Raw genomic sequence first — 18476 nt, forward strand, 5'->3', positions numbered from 1 at the left:
TTCTTTTTTACTATTGTTTTATTCTTTTTTTTTTTCAGGTTTGATACTTTTCATTAATAATCTAAAAATCTATTTAAATATATTAACTCAGTAAGAGACTTATAATAATGTAATTATAGTTATAATACTTAAAACCAATATACTTTATGTCAAAAGAATATTATTGATGAAAAATATTTGTATATATATAGTTCTTTAAGAAAGTAGGCTACGATGAATTCACTTTTATATAGTCAACATTTCCTTACATTTTAGTATTTCATTAAGTCTTTTTTCGAGATAAAATTAGCAACTTTCGTAGTCAACAATAAATTATAAACAACCTAATATGCCATAATATTTTCTGAAATCCGTAAAATTAACCTTAAAACCTTTAACCTCAAACTAATTTGGGCCCCATGACGCATTCTAATCAAAAAATGGATCCGGCCTTGTACTAATTATTAGTTAAGTTACTCCACTAGTTTATTCCTTAACCCCACAAAATAATCTTTTCAGTTTTTCCTATCTAATTTTGACACCCTAGAGTACAAACTTAAACATAATCTTCAAAATACTTTACTAACAACTCCATGGAAAATGTAATGCTAACAATCAAAGCCCGATGAGAGTAGAAGACGACGACGCTGATGACCCGCTACTTTTTAAATAATGGCACGTATAATCGGTGTTTTCGTTATGGAAAGTGATACTTGCACTCCTCAATTAGCTTCTAGCACTTCTTGAAAGCTATATTTTTAGTGAATGAATTGGAGTGCCAAAGGCTAAATGAGGAGTGCGAATATCAATTCCCTTTCATCGTCACTGAGTCGCCTCCTATGTGGATGTCTAAATAGGAAATGCTACGTCATAATAGCTTCATTTCTAAATTTAGAAAATGAATCTTTTTAATTTTTAAAATTTTGAATTTAGGAAATTATAATAATGGTTTCATTAAGTATCCTAATTCACATGAGGAAACTAATTGTAAAGAAAGATTTCTAATCCAAGTTTTATGTTTCTTTCTTCGCCTATACACTCAAACCTTTCTACCACTCCATATTCTTCCACCATTTTTAATAGACACCATTAATAACTTCAAATGACGTAATTTTGCAAAGAAAGTAGAAATTAATGGGATTAATTCATGCCTATGGATGTTGCATAATGCATAGCAAGGATATTTTTGCTCTAATGAAGGATTGATGTATATGGAATTACTAAACTTGAATGCTTTAGAGTTTTTTTTCTCAAGTATTTTCATTTTTGGTTAAACAATCAATTTGAATCCCTTGTGTTTTAAACACAAAAACTCAATCAAATTGAAAAAATCCATATGATATAAGTTCTATGGAAATCTTTTTGTTTTTTTTTTTTGGCATCAATTTGCTTTGGTGTAATTTAGATCCAGTAGCACCTTGTTGGTGAAAAAAAAAAAAACACGAATAATGAGTACTTTTTTCTCATCACTAATGTATTACTTTCTACGTACTAATGATGTGGTATTCAATTATAGAAAAATGATGTGGCAATTGTTATATAAAATAAAAATTGTTTACAACCCAAAATGTTTCTTTTATACATTATATTATACATAATTGGTTTCCAAAACAGAATGATTTAACTTTTTCACCGGGTTAGATTAGGAATCATATGTACGAAATATTGGCATGAGAAAGTGTAAATGAAGTGTAAGGATGCTTTAGAGTAACAAGGGTCTGCATATGTTAATTACCTCCCTAAAAGTATACTTAATAGTTTATGAAATTCAATTTCCATAGCAAGGCACTCACATGTATGCTTAATTAGTATCTTACCTGTACAAAGTACTCAAATTAAGCGCAAAAAAAAAAGAAAAAAAGAGTACTGATATTAAAGCATATGTGCAGGATTTATGTAGCACAATGTATGTACAAACTTAAACTAGTACGTTTAGGGATATAAATGAATCTAATCAAACCAAACGTCTTAGTAATCAAGTTTGTCTGATTATATTAACAAGTTTGAAATTGTGTTCAAATTTGGCTTGTTTATTTATCGAGTCAAACTAAAACGAGTTTTTACTGACGCGAACTCAAGTAGAGCTCAAGTAGCTTGAAGTTCTTACATATAAACTCCAATTTTATGCTAATCAAGCCAAATTCAAGTCGAATTTAAAATTTTGTCAAATACAAAAGGCTATTCAAGTTTGATTTGATTAATTTGCAAGCCGAACTCAAACGAGTTGAACTTATCGAGTATCGAATAATTTAATTCATCTTTCAAACCTAAGTTGATCTCATTCAAAAACACAAAAAAACGGGGGAAAAAAGACTAGTATAAAGTATGGCTCCTTGAGCCAGCTTCTTTTTTTTTAAAAAAAAAAAAAAAAGCGGAAGCTTTTGAATCCAAAACTTTCTACTTACAGTTTATCTCACCTTTTTATCCGATCCAACCCTCTCCCGACTCGTTGGGGCTTGATTTATGGATAATCCTATATTGTCTTTTCAGACTACATCTTGTGTCCATATAGCCACCCAACTTGTAAATTTTTCTAACTGTACCCATTGAGTGTCCATGCACTATGCTTCATTGAACTCTGATGAGCCCATGAATTAGGCTCTTTTTAAACTCTGTTAATAGCCCAATTCGATGGAATTAGTTCCCCCCCCCCCCCCCTTTCTTCTATAATCAACAAAGTTTTCAAAACTTAACTTCTCTAATTCTTTTCATTCTTCAAACATGTTATATCAGAATTCTATTAAGCAAAGAATCACTTGGTAGATTAGCACTTGCATTTGAATTAGCCACCACAATCAATTCCAAGCAGCGTCAACGAAACAAAGAAGATTTTAATTCATGGCCATATTTTAAAACAAAATGAAACATTTTCGCATTCATAGTAGGATCCAAACTTCCAATTCCACATAAACATGTGATTTAGTAAATAAAGTGTTACAAGAATATAGATGGCAAGGGAAGTATAGGCTATTTAGTAAAAGCAGTTTAAGAAAAATAGATAGGTGGATCGACTAAATAAAGTTGATTATGTGCTTAAAATTTGGTCGCATAACCAAGTATTATTTTCTCTATTAGGCATAGGGTGAAGTTGTTTGATCTTAATTACATGTTTCTTATTTTGATTTCTTCATTTTAAATTTACATTACAACCAGAATTCAAAGAACTTGTAGAATGTGATTTTTCGATGGAAAATTTTTATATTTTCCATGAACACATTTTTCAATCACCTTTTTACCTCACATACATCAAATTGTTACAGTAAATTTTTTTTTTTTTTTTTTAACAAAAACTCCTAAAAATAGCAATCCAAACAAGGCCTTATTTTTCTTTTATATCCAAATTGGAAATAAAATGTGTATGTGCTTTGATTAGGCTCAACCAGCCACACAGAAAGTCAATCCTAGAAGTTGCCTCTCATTTCTTTTTTCAATATATTATTTTGTTATAGGACTTCTTGTAGTTTTTTATTTCAAAAACACCTCCCAAAAATAACCAATTCATATGGAGCCTATGTATTTTCATAAACAAGAGAAGCTTCAACAAGCCACGGTAAAAGTGAATTTTGTAATTAAGATACCTTGCGTTTGCTTTTTCTTTCTTCCTTTTCTATTTGTCATTGGAAACTCTTATATAAGTTCTATTTGATCGAGTTCAAACTCAAACTTACTTGAATATGGTAACTCGAGCTCGAAATTAATTATTAAAAACTTGACGAACTCAAACTCAAATTCAAATATTTTTACCCAAACAGAACTCAAATAGTACATAATTCAGGCTTGACTTGATGCGATAACAACCTTACTTTTGTGGAATTTTAGCCATGGGGCCTGTACTACTTGAATGGACAACAGGGGGAGGAAAGTTCACGGGCGAAATAGGCCAAGTAGAGACGAAAGCATTCTACAAATCAAAAGCCAACAAATCAAACCCTCTCCAAATTCAATGACAATGACAAGAAACACAAAAAGAAATGAGTAGATCACTTTGTTTATGGCTGTGGTTAAATCCTTACAAAACAAGCCAGAACAAGAAGATCTTCTCTTTAATTCTGATCCACAAATTACATTCATCTCTTCATGTGGTCATCATCTTTATCCAACAAATTAGCAGACATGGTCTTTGAAATTTTGAGGGCTATAACCTACTTTATTTGTTTTTGTAAATCTATTATCTACTTATGGTGCTAGAATTTTCATTTTGTTTAATCGTTAGTCAATATCAATATTATCAGGGGAGGGTTGGGTTGGATGGTACGGGGAGAGGGAGTGTAAGTGAGAGGTCTCGGATTCGAGTCCTCCTACTTATACTAAAAAAAAATATATATATATATATATATATATCAATATTATCAGTGTCTTAGTCTAAGTACACTTACAATATCAAATAGTACACTTATATTGTCAAGTTCTTCTTTCAAAATGGCCTATAATATTAACTCTATATGTTTCATATTAACCACTTTTTCCCGTTATACAATATATATATATATTGTCAAAATTTTCTGTTAGAATTATAATTCTTTTTTTTTTGACGAAATATTAGCTTAATATATCTTAAATTTTCTCTATGATAACCTCATTTGACCAATGTAAAATCTATCTTATTCTACCAACCAAGGGCATGTGTGCAACATTTTACCCTGCACAAGGTTTCTAAATGATGGTGCCTTGTCAAAGGGTGTCAGAATAATGAGACCAAAGGCTTTTAAAGTCCATTAAATCCAATTTTAGAATATCTTCTGTTTTCATGATTTTGCACCTTTCAAATTCTCAAGTTTTTTCCTAATTGTTTTATTATGATTCACACTTAGGATTCAATAATGTAACTTAACAGTTTATGTTTTGATACGAAAAATTGTCTTGCAAAATCTACATGATAATGAGCTAACCTTTGTGTAGGTGGTACCTGATACTTTGCTTGAGCTCACTTCATGTTCTTAACCAAATAAATAAATATACAAAAAGCATAGAACTCACTCCATGTTGGAACTTTTGATTTTCACATTTTGCACTTCAAGTTCTCAACCACAAGATATTGTATTTGTATCTTGGTGGACCACTAGGACATAACTATATTTGTCTAGTTCTTCATAGTCCAAGTCTGGCTGTGTAGTATGTAGTCATCTCGTCTCACCAGATAAAGAAAAATGATTAAAGAAAAATATCAATTAACAAAGAGATAAAACTGATTTTTTTTTTTTTACTTTTTGTTCTTCCATTTTTCTTTCCAAGCCATTTTTCCTCAAAAAACTTTTACGTTTTGTGTAAATACATTTTTTAATCACCTTTTTACCTTACATATATCAAATCGATATAACACATTTTATTACAAAAATTTCAGAAAATAGCAATTCAAACTCGTAGCAATATGTACAAGAGATGGTCCAGTTTCTTCCAATGTTTTTGGCATTAGATTTTTTAGGTCACAAAGCTACAAATCTCATAGAGCTATCATATATGAATGAAGGGTATTTGTCATTTGTGATATGTTTTCAGCGGTGATGTCTGTCGCCATTCAACATCCTCAATGTGTGTGCAAACTGCAAAGTATATCACACTTCCCCATTTTTGAGAGAACATTGGAACATTTCAGAGAAGAAACATCAATGCATAGTATTAACTTTTTGATGTGATACATACATGGTCCTTTGAAATGAAAATCATTTGGGAAAGTTTTTTATGTTATTTAGTAGGGATAATTCCAGAAATCTCCCCTGAGATTTTTAATAATTTTACTTGGCTCCCTTAAGATTTCAAAAATTATACCTACCTTCCTTGCCCATTTACAATGACAATACTAACATTAATATTTTAATAAAACTCCCTTGTTGCTACATATATACAAAGGATGGATTTTATAATTTTTCCCTTTTTGCTCCTTATTCATTTCTCTTATATTTCATTAGGAGTATAGAAAAACTATCAATGTTGTCCATAATATCTATCTAGATCAAAATCAAGAATAAATCAACAATAATTAAAAGTAGATGGCCCAAAATGACTACCAAACTATGGTACTTCCATCGCTGAACTAGTTCATAAACTTTTATTAAAAAAAATATTCCATAAACTTTAAAAAAATAAGATAACACTTTCTTCTCTATTTTAAAAAAAAATTATATCCCCAGTAAAGCACTGTAAAAAATAACTTATTATAGCCAAAGATTTATTGTTATAATTGATTATCAAATAACAAATATTGGCATGAAATACTTGAGACTCTTTTTTTTTATATATATAATTGTGCCAAATTACTTTACAATTGTTAAGAAGAACAAATTAAACTTGATAAGATAAGGACATTTTAGGCTATTCATTAAAATTTTGAGCCTATTTTAAGGTTTGGTTACCAGAGTGTCAAATCAAGGGAAGTAGGTGTAATTTTTGAAACCTCAATAGAACCAAATGAAATTATCAGAAACCTTAGGGTAGGCTTCTGAAATTATCCCTATTCAGTATAACAATTCTTGAATGTGATTATATCGAAATAAAAATGTGATAAAAAAACGTGTTTAAAAAAGATTTAAAAAAATAATTTTATAAACAATGATATTTGAGCGGTGATGTGTGCTGCTAGCTGTATAAGGGTGGGAAGTAGAATAAATTTTAATAATAAATTCCATTAATTTGATGGAAGAACCAATTCTCCAATAATCACTTTTAGATTTACATGTAAATATGCCATTATAACCTTGGAATTTATATGAATATATGCTGGAAAATGATAACTAAAGATGTCTAAATATTCTTTCCTTGGTAAATTTTTTTTCTTTCTGAAATATAATTCATTTGTTGAAGCGGTTTCAAGTTACTGATTACTTGAGAGCAAATGCAGTGTAGCTTGTTCCAGATGTTTAGCTGGTAGTACTAGAATGGTAACACGTGAACTATGCTATTTTCCATGACACAAGAATACATGCAAGAAGATGTGCACGTGAACTACCAAACAAAATCAAGCCTGCAAACGAATTTATAGATGAAAAATTAAGGAAATTCTTTTCTTTTGGTAAATGAAGTATCACACAAGAACTCAAGATAACATATAGAAATTCTTTTGAACGTAACACCTTGTGATAATAGAATGAGTTGAGCATATAGTGACTTAGACCAATCTTTGCTCTCAACTCAAAACTATAAATTGGTAAAAAGATATCAAGAGGTAAATAAACTCTTGAACCCATGATAAATGATAATCATATCAATATATTATCAATTCTGAAAATATAATTAGTATTGGTTCTCCAAGTAAAACAAACAATGTAGGAAGTAATCAACCAAAGAAAACCACCTGCCAACCAGATGGTGCATATGATCACATCTTAGCAAGTCACAAGTGTCTTGTATATATTAAATTGTAACCAAAACTGTTGCCATGGAAATACTAATGACCAAAAATGAGCTAGCACGGAGAACAGAAGCAGCCAAAGAGTGATAAAAGGAGCTCACCAACTTGTTCTTTAATTTGGTTAAAAAACAAAGAGGGCAGAAAAACTGAAAGCAAGGGGGAGATGATGATGTCTTCAATGAAGAAACAAGGTTGTGAGATTCAAGCATTAGGTATCAACTACACAATCGCCAAGCCTAAAGTAGAGAACCCTTTTAAAATCTTCAGCAGAGAGCCAAAGCAGAGGCATCAAACTGCTGCTGAAGAGTTAGATGAGCTGCCAAAGGTCGGAAATCCCCCTGAAGTTCGCCATGTTTTGAAGGACATAAATTGCGAAGCAAAACCATGGGAAATTCTAGCCATTGTTGGTCCTAGTGGTGCTGGAAAATCCTCACTGTTGGAGATTCTTGCAGGGAAACTTACACCACAAGATGCGTCCATTTTTGTGAACCAAAAGCCATTTGATAAGTCCAGGTTCAAGAAAATCTCTGGCTATGTGACACAGAAGGATACATTGTTCCCTCTCCTCACTGTCCAAGAAACGTTGATGTTCACCGCAAAACTTCGGTTAAGGCTTCCTGAAGCAGAGCTGAAATCCAGGGTGAAGTCACTGATGGAGGAGTTGGGGTTAAGTCATGTTGCTGATGCTCGAGTTGGAGATGATAGAGTTAGAGGGATATCTGGAGGAGAAAAGCGGAGAGTTTCAATTGGAGTTGAAGTTATTCATGACCCTAGTGTTTTACTTCTCGATGAACCAACTTCAGGGCTTGATAGCACTTCAGCTCTGCAGATCATTGATATGCTTAAGAAAATGGCAGAAACACGAGGAAGAACCATAATTCTTAGTATTCATCAGCCAGGTTTTAGAATTGTGAAGTTGTTCAATTCCATTCTTCTTTTGGCAAATGGCACGGTCCTGCACCATGGCACCGTAGATAAGCTTTCTCTGCGTCTGAGGGTAATGGGACTAGAGCTTCCTCTTCATGTTAACGTTGTCGAATTTGCCATTGACTCCATTGAAGTTATTCAGGAGCATCAGGCATTGCAGCAAGAAATGCAGTCTCGTCAAATTTCTCAGAAAAAGAAAGGAGGAGATGAAGGGCAGAGTAGAAGTGGTAAGTTCACCTTACAACAATTATTTCAACAGTCAAAGGTGATTGATGGGGAAAATTTGGATTCTGGGATAGATTTTGCTAATCATTTTGCAAATTCTAGATTGAAGGAGACCCTAATTCTTAGCCACAGATTTTGGAAAAACATTTGTAGGACTAAGGAGCTTTTCACTTGTCGTAGCCTACAGATGTTGATCTCTGGCCTAATATTAGGCTCAATCTTTTATGATCTCAAGTACAATTTAATTGGTGCTGAGGAAAGAGTTGGTCTCTTTGCATTCATCTTAACATTTCTCCTGTCAAGCACAACAGAAGCTCTGCCTATATTCTTGCAAGAAAGGGAGATTCTGATGAAGGAAACCTCTTGTGGAAGCTACAGAGTTTCTTCATATGCTATAGCAAATGCTCTAGTTTACTTGCCATTTTTGCTGATTTTAGCACTGCTTTTCAGCATTCCTCTATATTGGCTGGTCGGATTACATCGGAGTTTCTTGGCTTTCATGCAATTTTTACTGTTGATTTTGCTGATTCTGTATACAGCAAACTCAGTGGTGGTTTGTTTCAGTGCCTTGGTGCCAAATTTCATTGTGGGAAATTCAGTGATTTCTGGGGTGATGGGATCATTCTTCCTTTTCTCAGGATACTTCATATCCAAGCATGAGATACCAAATTATTGGATTTTCATGCATTATATATCCTTGTTTAAGTATCCATTTGAAGGGTTCTTGATCAATGAGTTCTCCGGCTCTGGATGCTTGGATGTCATGTTTGGAGCTTGTGTAGTGAGTGGTGATGATGTGCTCAAGGAAGTAGGTTATGGTGAGGAAAGCAGGTGGAGGAATATTACCATAATGATCTGCTTTATCATAATTTACAGGTTCATTTCCTATGTCATTCTTAGGTGCAGATGCTCCCAGAGAGGACTCAAAGGGATTCTCATTTGAAGATAATTCAGGTTTTCCCTCATTCTCTCTGTAACTACACTCTCTGTGTGTGTTTGTGTTTACTTTTTTGAGGACTTAGGACCTCATATGGCTAGTAGATATTGATCAAAATTTGACCAATCATGCACATAGTTTGAATAGTTTTACATTGGCTATTTTATTTCTTGAAGGTGTAGAAGTTCTATATGTGGTTGATGTCTTTGATGTTGCATGGCCAAATCTTGAGCCACCAACCCACAGATATAAGAATTCCACTGCCTCATCATTGTTTATCGTCCTCTGGTTTTGTTGTTTTCTGGATTTAATTTTGTCACAGTTATTACAAATTTGTTCAAATTCTTTGATTAGGTTAAAGAACACTTTTTGGCCGATTGAAAATATATTTTCACATGCTAGAAGTTTCCTTGTGCATGAGATGCAGCAGTACTTAATCATGTTTTATATTCAAGCATCCCATGTGAAGATCACAGGAACTCATGACAGAGAAATGGCTGTACAGATTATTTGGCTGGCATGGATTGATATCATTTAGTGAAATTGATCCCCTAGGGCTCATATAATTAGCTTGTAACTTGCAAGATGAAGAACAAGGACTAATTGGCTTCTGAAGATGGATGGAATGATTTTGGTTCTTATTTTACCAAAATGCTAGAATATGCTCTGGTGCTTCCAAATCCCAACACTATTTCTACTTCATTTGTTGCTCATACATGAACATGCATGTTAGACTTTGTTTTAAATCTACAAATTTTGATTTTTAATTTTATTTCTCATCTATTTTTCCTTGAGAAACACAATTCAGATTAACAGACCATCTGACTTAAAATGTGTACAAAACAACTACCTGTACATGCATGTGACTGTTTGCTTGATATTGTCAAAAATTGCAGATAATGAGAGTTGCAGCAGTCACTATAACAAAATTCTGGATTGGACAAGGCCAAGCAACTGCTTTAGTAACATTTTATTATGTTCCTGTGCTAAAGGTGGTCTTAACCCTTATCTTGTTGTCCCAAGATTCCCACTCGTGACAGCAACAAATATCATACAAGCATCAGAAACTCAGCCACAAATGGGTGACTTGGGGGGTGAATACTGCCTGCTGCAAGGATGCCAGATGGACCAAATCATCTGCAATAAACAGTTTGATATATTCTGTAAATGAAATTCAAAAGCTGCATGGCTCTCATCAATCACAATGCAGGATCAAGAAAAGAGAATCATGGGCATTATTGTAATTGAAAGCTTGTTACATTAATTTGTTTTTATCCATTGTGGTATTCTGGATTTCATGAAGATATTATATATATTGTTACTGCTTTATAATTCAAAAAAAAAAAAAGAAAAAAAAGAGCTTGATGTGATGAGAACTTGCATCTCTTTTTCTTTCTTGTTAATTTTTGTGCTGTTAAAGACCTGTGGTGCAGGGGTCTCAAATTCAAGAGCGCATAAATTATTCAATTTTTGAGTGCTGACAAACTTCCATCACGGACTCTTGGTACAGGCATCCCACCATTTGTTTGTCATCTTCTGCATTCCGTACAAATTATTTGTACAATATCTTATACCTTATACAAATGAGAATTAACTTAATAAGCTGTTATTTCATAGTATTTTGTTGTAGTAGGGATGCCTTTTTTTTTTTTTTTTTTTTGTTTCACTCTGCAAATGCCTAAAGAAAGCATTGATGAAAAATGGAGCATTACGGTGTAATTGATCACTATTCCTTGCTCAGGATTACTTATGTATGCCACCAAATGGACAATTAACGGGAATAAGCTACGGGCGATTGTGTAGTGTGGTGTTCTATTTTTACATTATTTGGCGTATACTTATATTATATTATTTTAAAGAGTAAATCTTATATACATTGATAACGTATACACTATCACGATTAGATGCACCTACACATATGCAAAATTTGGGTTATAAATTCAAATTCAGATTATGTATTATTTATCTAATGGGAAAAGTGTGAACGAATATACATCAAATCTTGTAAGAAATCCAACAAGAAAATACAAATTTTTCTTTTTTTGGTGTAAGTGGAAGAATTCGAATCCGGAACCTCTCACATACACTCCGAACAATAAGAAGGCACGATTGTATCAAAACACGACATATCTGCCCCAAGTTGATAACTGACCATCTCTCATCTTTAGTGCAACAACAAAACGACACATGCATGGCTTCACATTTTAAATACAGGAGGGAGCTCAGATCATGTACATAGAGTCAAATATACATGGCCAAACATGCAGATTATTACCAATATGAATACTAACTAACACATATTTTAGCAATTCATCAAGTAAGAATATGACAGGTATTGAATTACGAGCTCAATACTTTTGTCAACTAGATGGGACTCAAGCAAAAGTGAGCCACAAGATGGTCAAACAAAAAAGAAGAAGAAAACAATGTGGTAGGGGGCCTACGGGAAGAAATATGAAGCTCGGGTTGAATTGGAAGTATAGGGGTCTAAGGGACAGGTGGTTTGGTACAAGAAAACATTGAGAATGGATAATAATGGAGGTGATTTACTAGATTAAATATGTGGTGGGAAATAATCCATAAAGATTTACACTTTACTCTCCTAAATAGCAAGGATTGACTTGTACGGTCACATCAGCTAGTTTATGTTTTAAGATGGTGAAAGTTTGTTCATACTTTATTTGGATGCAATGATATGCAGATCTGAAAGTTATAAATTTGAAAAAGTTACATGTTATTATGCACAATTTACCACCTTCATTGCCTTTTACCTTGAAATTTGACATGATATAAATATATCTATAAGACTTGTTTTTGGTTCCATAAAAAAGGAACTGAGATATGAAATTCCCTCAGGTAATATATGGTTCTCTATGATTATTGAAATGAGTTAGAATAAAAATCGATATTCTGCATAGCTTGATCCTAAAATTTGTAAATTCTATCAAAGTATTGTATTTCCTTCTGGTTCCAATTCCACTATAAAGCCAAACATAGAAATTTAGCCTCCAGCCTTTAAGACATTTGGGATTGGTAACCCCTATGGACCTAGGTTTTCCAAATATTGAGATCATATTTCCGGGTTTAGCATAGAATCATAATTGCCATTATCTAAGAAATCTCCGCAGGCAAGCCTTGACACAATCAAGTATCCTAGGAGGGCTTGACACATTGTTAGGCTTGCTGTAACAGGAAAGATCAAGTTCATTGAGGCTCCACTTGTTCTGGAGGAAGGTTAGTGGTGATTCTGCAGTCATATCTCCCATTGTAAGAAGCCAAAACTCCAACCCCCCCCCCCCCCCCCCCCCAAACCCAAAAAAAAAAAAAAATTGGGTATCAGATTCAGCGGCATTAACTTTACTTTATCTTGCGCATGTAGAAGACTTTCTGGATGTGCAGCTACATCTATACAATAATACGAAATTATTGGCTTGAACTACTAGGCCTCAATCTTATAAAGTTCTGGGATTGTGGATGACATTGGACTTTTTGCAGCAGAAATTGCTTGAAAGAGGAGCTAGGCATATGGGAGAGCTAGCTCTACACATTAACAAATGGTGGCTAGCAAAGGGGAAGAACGATTCTCACAAAAACGAATAACCAAAATGCATCATATCTGAGGAATATGATTTCAATTCTGTCTACTCGCTGTGTTTAAAATTCAAATTGATATATGTTACCACTCTGGAAATCTCACAAGTATATGTACCTTAGCAGAATTAGCACATCAACCAGATGAAATAACTGAGAAGAGGCACCAGTTGTCAATATGTGTCTGTTTCTCCATTCAATCAAATCCACATTAGAAGAATGATGCTGATGTCTACAGCACCAAAAATCAGATTGTGCATCCCCACCTAAGATTCAAAGAAACTATAAATGTGTATAAGAACGCTTAAAGCATATGTAAGAAACAAAACTGAGTTCTGGTCATGCAGAGAAGGTAAATAACTGAAACAGTGGATATATTGTGAATATGCATCCAATTGAAACACTAAGCTCTCCCTTCCGACTTGGGTATCAGACTATTAATTCTAATCCTTTGGAACGATGATATTATCCAACAAAAGAGAATCCAGAGCTCTACTCTCCAGAAGCATAAATTGGGTAAACTATTTATTGCCCATTTTGTTGACATGTCATGCTAAAGTTAATGTCTGTGCTAAAAACATGCTTATATGTCAAAAAGATGCCAGGTAAAAATAGAAACTGATGCAGCAAGTGAAAAACCTAATGCTGCAGAGCACAGTGTTTACAGCAACACTCCTTTGGTGTCCTCTAACCATCCATGTAAGTGCTTATGCTTAGGTGACTACATGCAGCAAATGTGGTACCTAAACTACTACTAGAAGCAATACAACCATGGGCCTTCATCTACTTCCACATACATTATGAGCATGGCACGGGAAAGCTACATATGCATGGCAAAAAGCATGAAGTTGTACCACAACAAAGGTAAATTACATTCTAGATGGGTACTGTGATTCACCAGCAACTTGAACAGGAAAGCATCTCACTAAGTGATTTGCTACTTAACAAGAAATATTTTAAAGGTGCCACAGAATTTTAATATCAGAACCAACTTGTGTATTTTTAGACATACTTTGGCTTAAATATAACTGTAGAGACATGGCTGGAACTATAACTCCACGTAAAATTAATGCCTGATTGAACACATTAAATATTCTGACATCAATGACCTAAATGAGGGAGCTGGCCTGTGGAAGTGAAAATGAAGTGATACATAACAACAAAGATACACACATATAGAGGTTAAGTAGCCATCCTTAAGAGCTGAAAAAGTGAAGAATTGCTTACTATTTAATCAGCATAGTAACCAAAATAATAAATAATACCTGAGCAAGCAAGAATTTGAGGAGATCGAAAAAACAATGTCATGAAGGCCAGTCTTCCAGGATATTACTCATCATATAAAGCTTGAATATTCATCTCAATGATAAGAAAACATATTGTCAATATCCCAACTGGATGTAAAAGCTTTCTCTGCTAACTCCTACTGAATACAAGGTCTTATTCTAGGTGAGCATACTACATGCAAATTTCACATAACTTCTCAACCATCAGGCCCTTGAGGAAGTCAATTGTGCATCTTGATCAAAGAGTAGAAATCAAGGTAATATTCAGAATAAGATCTTTTTCAGGCCTCCTAACAAGTTTTATCATATTCTTTCTTGATAATCGGTCTTCAAGACAAAGAGTTAAAATTCATAGAAAGGGACCTGGGCTTCCAATACTTAATCAACAAGCAAAAAAAATGAATGATTTGAATGTGAAATTCCAAAAACATTAAGAACTTGCAATTTGTTTCCTGAATATTAAACAAAGCATATTATACTCCACCGTCAAATTTTATGGGATCTTTCTACAACTGAGTTGTACCAAGTAACGAGCAAAAAAAAATTTTTTTTTGGTGGTTCATGCATAATCAAAACCTAATATATTGAATTCATAAGAAGACAAGATGCAGTATTTCCAAAAGAACAAGACCGAAAGTACAATTTCTTTTTGAAGTCAAACTTTAGCTTTAAAAGTACAGAACAATCTTTCTAGAGAGTGAGAAAGTACACAATGGGGAAGCAAATAAGAGCATAGAAGCTAAATAATAAGAGATTAGCTGGTAAATGCTGTGAAGCACTGAGTCTTTTAGTTACCTATCAAAGGTTTCATGGAATTGTCTTGAAGTTAGAGAACCAAATCCTCCAACATCAAAGAGTATCTTGCAGTACAATCTGTCTGAAATGAGTGAGGTAACAGCATATCACTCTACAGCTCATCTTGTTGCAAAAACGAAGTTGTGGAAGCAGCTGGTTCGCTTGCTAACTGGACAAGAATAATACTCCTAATTCTTTAGATGTGTAAAGGACCATGACAACCTGAATTCTAATTATGTCCTAGATATTCTTAGCAGCAACTGTAACAGATGACCTTTACACACTGTTATTATTGATAAAGCCAAAGAACAGTGGGTGAAGGGCAGATGACACCAATCATATTCTTGGTTTAAACACTTCCTCATACAATCTCACTGTAGTCATTCTGGTATAAGGTCTCGTTTGCCTGCTGGTTCTCCTCTCCCCTCCCCCAACCTCCCCCCCTCCCCAATCCCAAGGCAATAACTGCTTGTGGATTAACCAAAGAATAGTATGAAATCTCGTATCACCAGAAAATTCACTAAGAAGAATTTATATGCAAAGTGGAAAAACTAGTAGGTCACATATATGTCTCCTAACAGTGATAGCAGGTATATTTAAACAATAAACCATTAAAAGAATGCACTAACTGTAGGTATATTGCATATTTTTCATCAAGAGGAAGGCTGCTTGGAACACTTTATGTCCTTATTATATTTGTTTGATCATGAATAAGAAGAAGGAAGCTGGCTGCTTGCAACACCTTCTGCCCTCATATATTTGTTGCATCATCTCATCTGAAAAAGGAAGTCATAAGGGGCAATACCCAAGATTAGGGCACAAGTAATAGCTTCTTCATAGTGCAGCCGAAGCAAGCAAAGGGGAGCTCAATTCATCTACGGAGGTGTACTCTGGTCTGTACTCCTCATCAGCATCAAAAGCACCTACATCAGGTACATATCCAGCTAGCCTCATCAATTTAGTTAGTGTCTTCAGTAGCAAATATATTTCCCTCTTCTGAGGATGCCTCTTATCTTTCACCAAAAATACATGCATATTGCTCTCTATCTCAATCCAGCTACAACCAGGCTGCTTAACAACACCTTGCTGTCTCATAAGTTTTCGGATTCTTTTAACATCTGTCCACAGCCCAAGTTGAGCATACATGTTTGAAAGAAGAACATAGGGGCCAGAATTATTAGGATCAAGCTCAAGAAGCTTCTCAGCAACAAACCTACCTAAATCAATGTCTCCATGAACTTTACAAGCAGCAAGCAAAGAACCCCATACCACACCATCAGGAGGCATAGGCATTGACTCAATCAAACTTTTTGCTTCATTAAGAAGTCCAGCTCGACCAAGTAAATCAACCATACAAGTATAGTGGTCCTTCAAGGGATCTATACCATACTCCTCCATAGAATAAAAATATAGGCGCCCCTCTTCAATCAGTCCTGCATGGCTACAAGCACAAAGGACTCCAATCATCGTTACATGATCTGGCTTCTCTCCAGCTCTCAACATTTGCCTGAAAAAATCAAGGGCTTCAATTCCATGCCCATTTTGAGCATACCCTACTATGGTGGCATTCCATGAAACATAATCTCTCTCAACCATACTTCGGAAAACTGAACTACCATCTAAAACTGACCCACATTTCATATACATATCAATGAGAGAATTCCCAACAAAAACATCAGGTTCGGGGCCATACTGAAACCGAAATCCATGCTTAAGAACATGGGCATGAGCTTGCTTCCCCAGCTTTAAATCAGCTAGGTTTGCACAAGCATTTAGAAGATTCCCAAAGGTGTAATGTGTCGGCAAAACAGATTCCCGTTTTAATTGAAGAAAGAGTCCTAATGCCTCTTCATTCTCCCCATTTTGTGTATAGCCTGCAATAAGTGCGTTCCAAGATACTACATTCCTTTCAGTCATTCTACTAAAAAGTGCTCTTGCAGACTTAACACTTGCTACCCTAGCATATCCAGTAACCATAGAAGTCTCTGACACCACAGTTCTCATTTGCAGGCTATCAAATATACACCTTGCCGCAGAAATTCTGCCACATTTTGCATACATATCAACCAACGCATTGCATATAACAATATCATTTCTAAATCCATCAAACTTCATAATTCGTGCGTGAATTTCTTTACCTTCTTTAATTGCATATGAACTTGCACAAGCACTCACCACACTAGCCAAACTCATCTCATCTGGTTTAATCCCACAGTTCATCATCTTCACAAAGACCCTTAGCGCTTCAATTGCAGGCCCATTTTGTTCATAACAAGTAATCAGACTGTTCCAAGATACCACATTTCGTTCTCCCATTCCATCAAATACCTTCTGAGCACAACCCACCCTCCCACACTTGGAGTACATATCAACAAGCGCAGACCCAATATAAACATCAGCTGAGTGCAAAGACTTAGCCACTGAAGCATGGATTTGAGTACCCATTTTCAAGTTCCTCAACCCTGCACAAGCGCTAAGCACACTACCATAAGAATAATCATTCACCACAAAATCCTCCCTATGCATTTTCACGAAATACTCAATCGAATCAATAAAAAACTCATGACGTGCAAACCCAGATACCATCAGGTTCCACGAGCACTGGTCTGGCTCAGGCATTAGAGAGAAATATTTCTCAGCCTCGCAAACAAATCCAGACACCGTCAATGCACTTATCATTGAATTCCAAGTGAAGGTATTCCTTCGAGGCATTCCATCAAACATCTTCCGGGCATTGTCCAGAGAACCACACTTCCCATAAGCATCAATGAGCCTGTTGTTAATGAAAACTTCATGGCTGAACTGGGATTTGAGGATTCGGGCATGTACACGGACCACATCACGAGCTGACTTTGATTTGATGCAGGAGTCCAAGAGTTTAGCAAACGGTGATGAGTTGGGCAGGGAGAGGTCTGCAATGACTTGTTTGAAGAACACATTTCTTGCCATGCCATTATCTTTGAAGCAGAGAATTGGATGGGCACATTTTTAAGATTATTTTGGCTTATTTAGATCATTGGATTTAAAGTTGGAGGATGTGCACTGAAGAAGTAGAAGGTCCTGATGCATTTGTAAAGCCGTTGGTGCTCTGTTTCTGAACGGCTTCCCGCCAGCTTAGTGTCCAACAAGATTAATCTTAAATACTTGTAAATCGTTACATGGACTTCATTACCACCGGTGTTTTCAAATTCGGATCAGATAATAACTCCGCCAAGATTAAGGGTCAGGTTTATAAGTCATCAGTATTTTCAAAATCGGACTGAATAGTGACTCAATCAAGATTATGATTCGGGTCAATAGATTTGATTGGTGCTAGAGAATCGAACCATATGAACAGAGAATCAAACAACGTAGCATGATATTATAAATATATTAATTAAAATTTTATAAT

The 18476-nt window shown here is 34.7% G+C and overlaps 2 protein-coding genes across 4 annotated transcripts; one reads left to right on the forward strand and one right to left on the reverse strand.

The window, feature by feature from the left end:
• The first annotated feature begins 7253 nt into the window (after positions 1–7253).
• LOC113698839 (ABC transporter G family member 5-like) lies at positions 7254–10789 on the forward strand. Its single transcript, XM_027218786.2, has 2 exons — positions 7254–9430; positions 10310–10789. Exon 1 carries the CDS (start codon positions 7488–7490, stop codon positions 9417–9419), a length of 1932 nt encoding a protein of 643 aa, XP_027074587.1. The 5' UTR covers positions 7254–7487; the 3' UTR covers positions 9420–9430; positions 10310–10789.
• Positions 10267–18422, reverse strand: LOC113698838 (pentatricopeptide repeat-containing protein At2g13600). Of its 3 annotated transcripts, none has more exons than XM_027218785.2 (3): positions 15086–18422; positions 13123–13270; positions 10267–10550 (listed from the first exon to the last, which is right to left on the reverse strand). In XM_027218785.2, exon 1 carries the CDS (start codon positions 18032–18034, stop codon positions 15920–15922), a length of 2115 nt encoding a protein of 704 aa, XP_027074586.1. In that variant the 5' UTR covers positions 18035–18422; the 3' UTR covers positions 10267–10550; positions 13123–13270; positions 15086–15919. The 3 variants fall into 3 exon arrangements, with proteins under 3 accessions (XP_027074586.1, XP_027074585.1, XP_027074583.1); XM_027218784.2 differs by having other exon boundaries at positions 13123–13286; XM_027218782.2 differs by having other exon boundaries at positions 13123–18422.
• Positions 18423–18476: the final 54 nt, after the last annotated feature.

The sequence above is a fragment of the Coffea arabica genome, chromosome 7c (genome assembly GCF_036785885.1).
Source record: "Coffea arabica cultivar ET-39 chromosome 7c, Coffea Arabica ET-39 HiFi, whole genome shotgun sequence".
NCBI classification, from domain to species: Eukaryota; Viridiplantae; Streptophyta; class Magnoliopsida; order Gentianales; family Rubiaceae; genus Coffea; species Coffea arabica.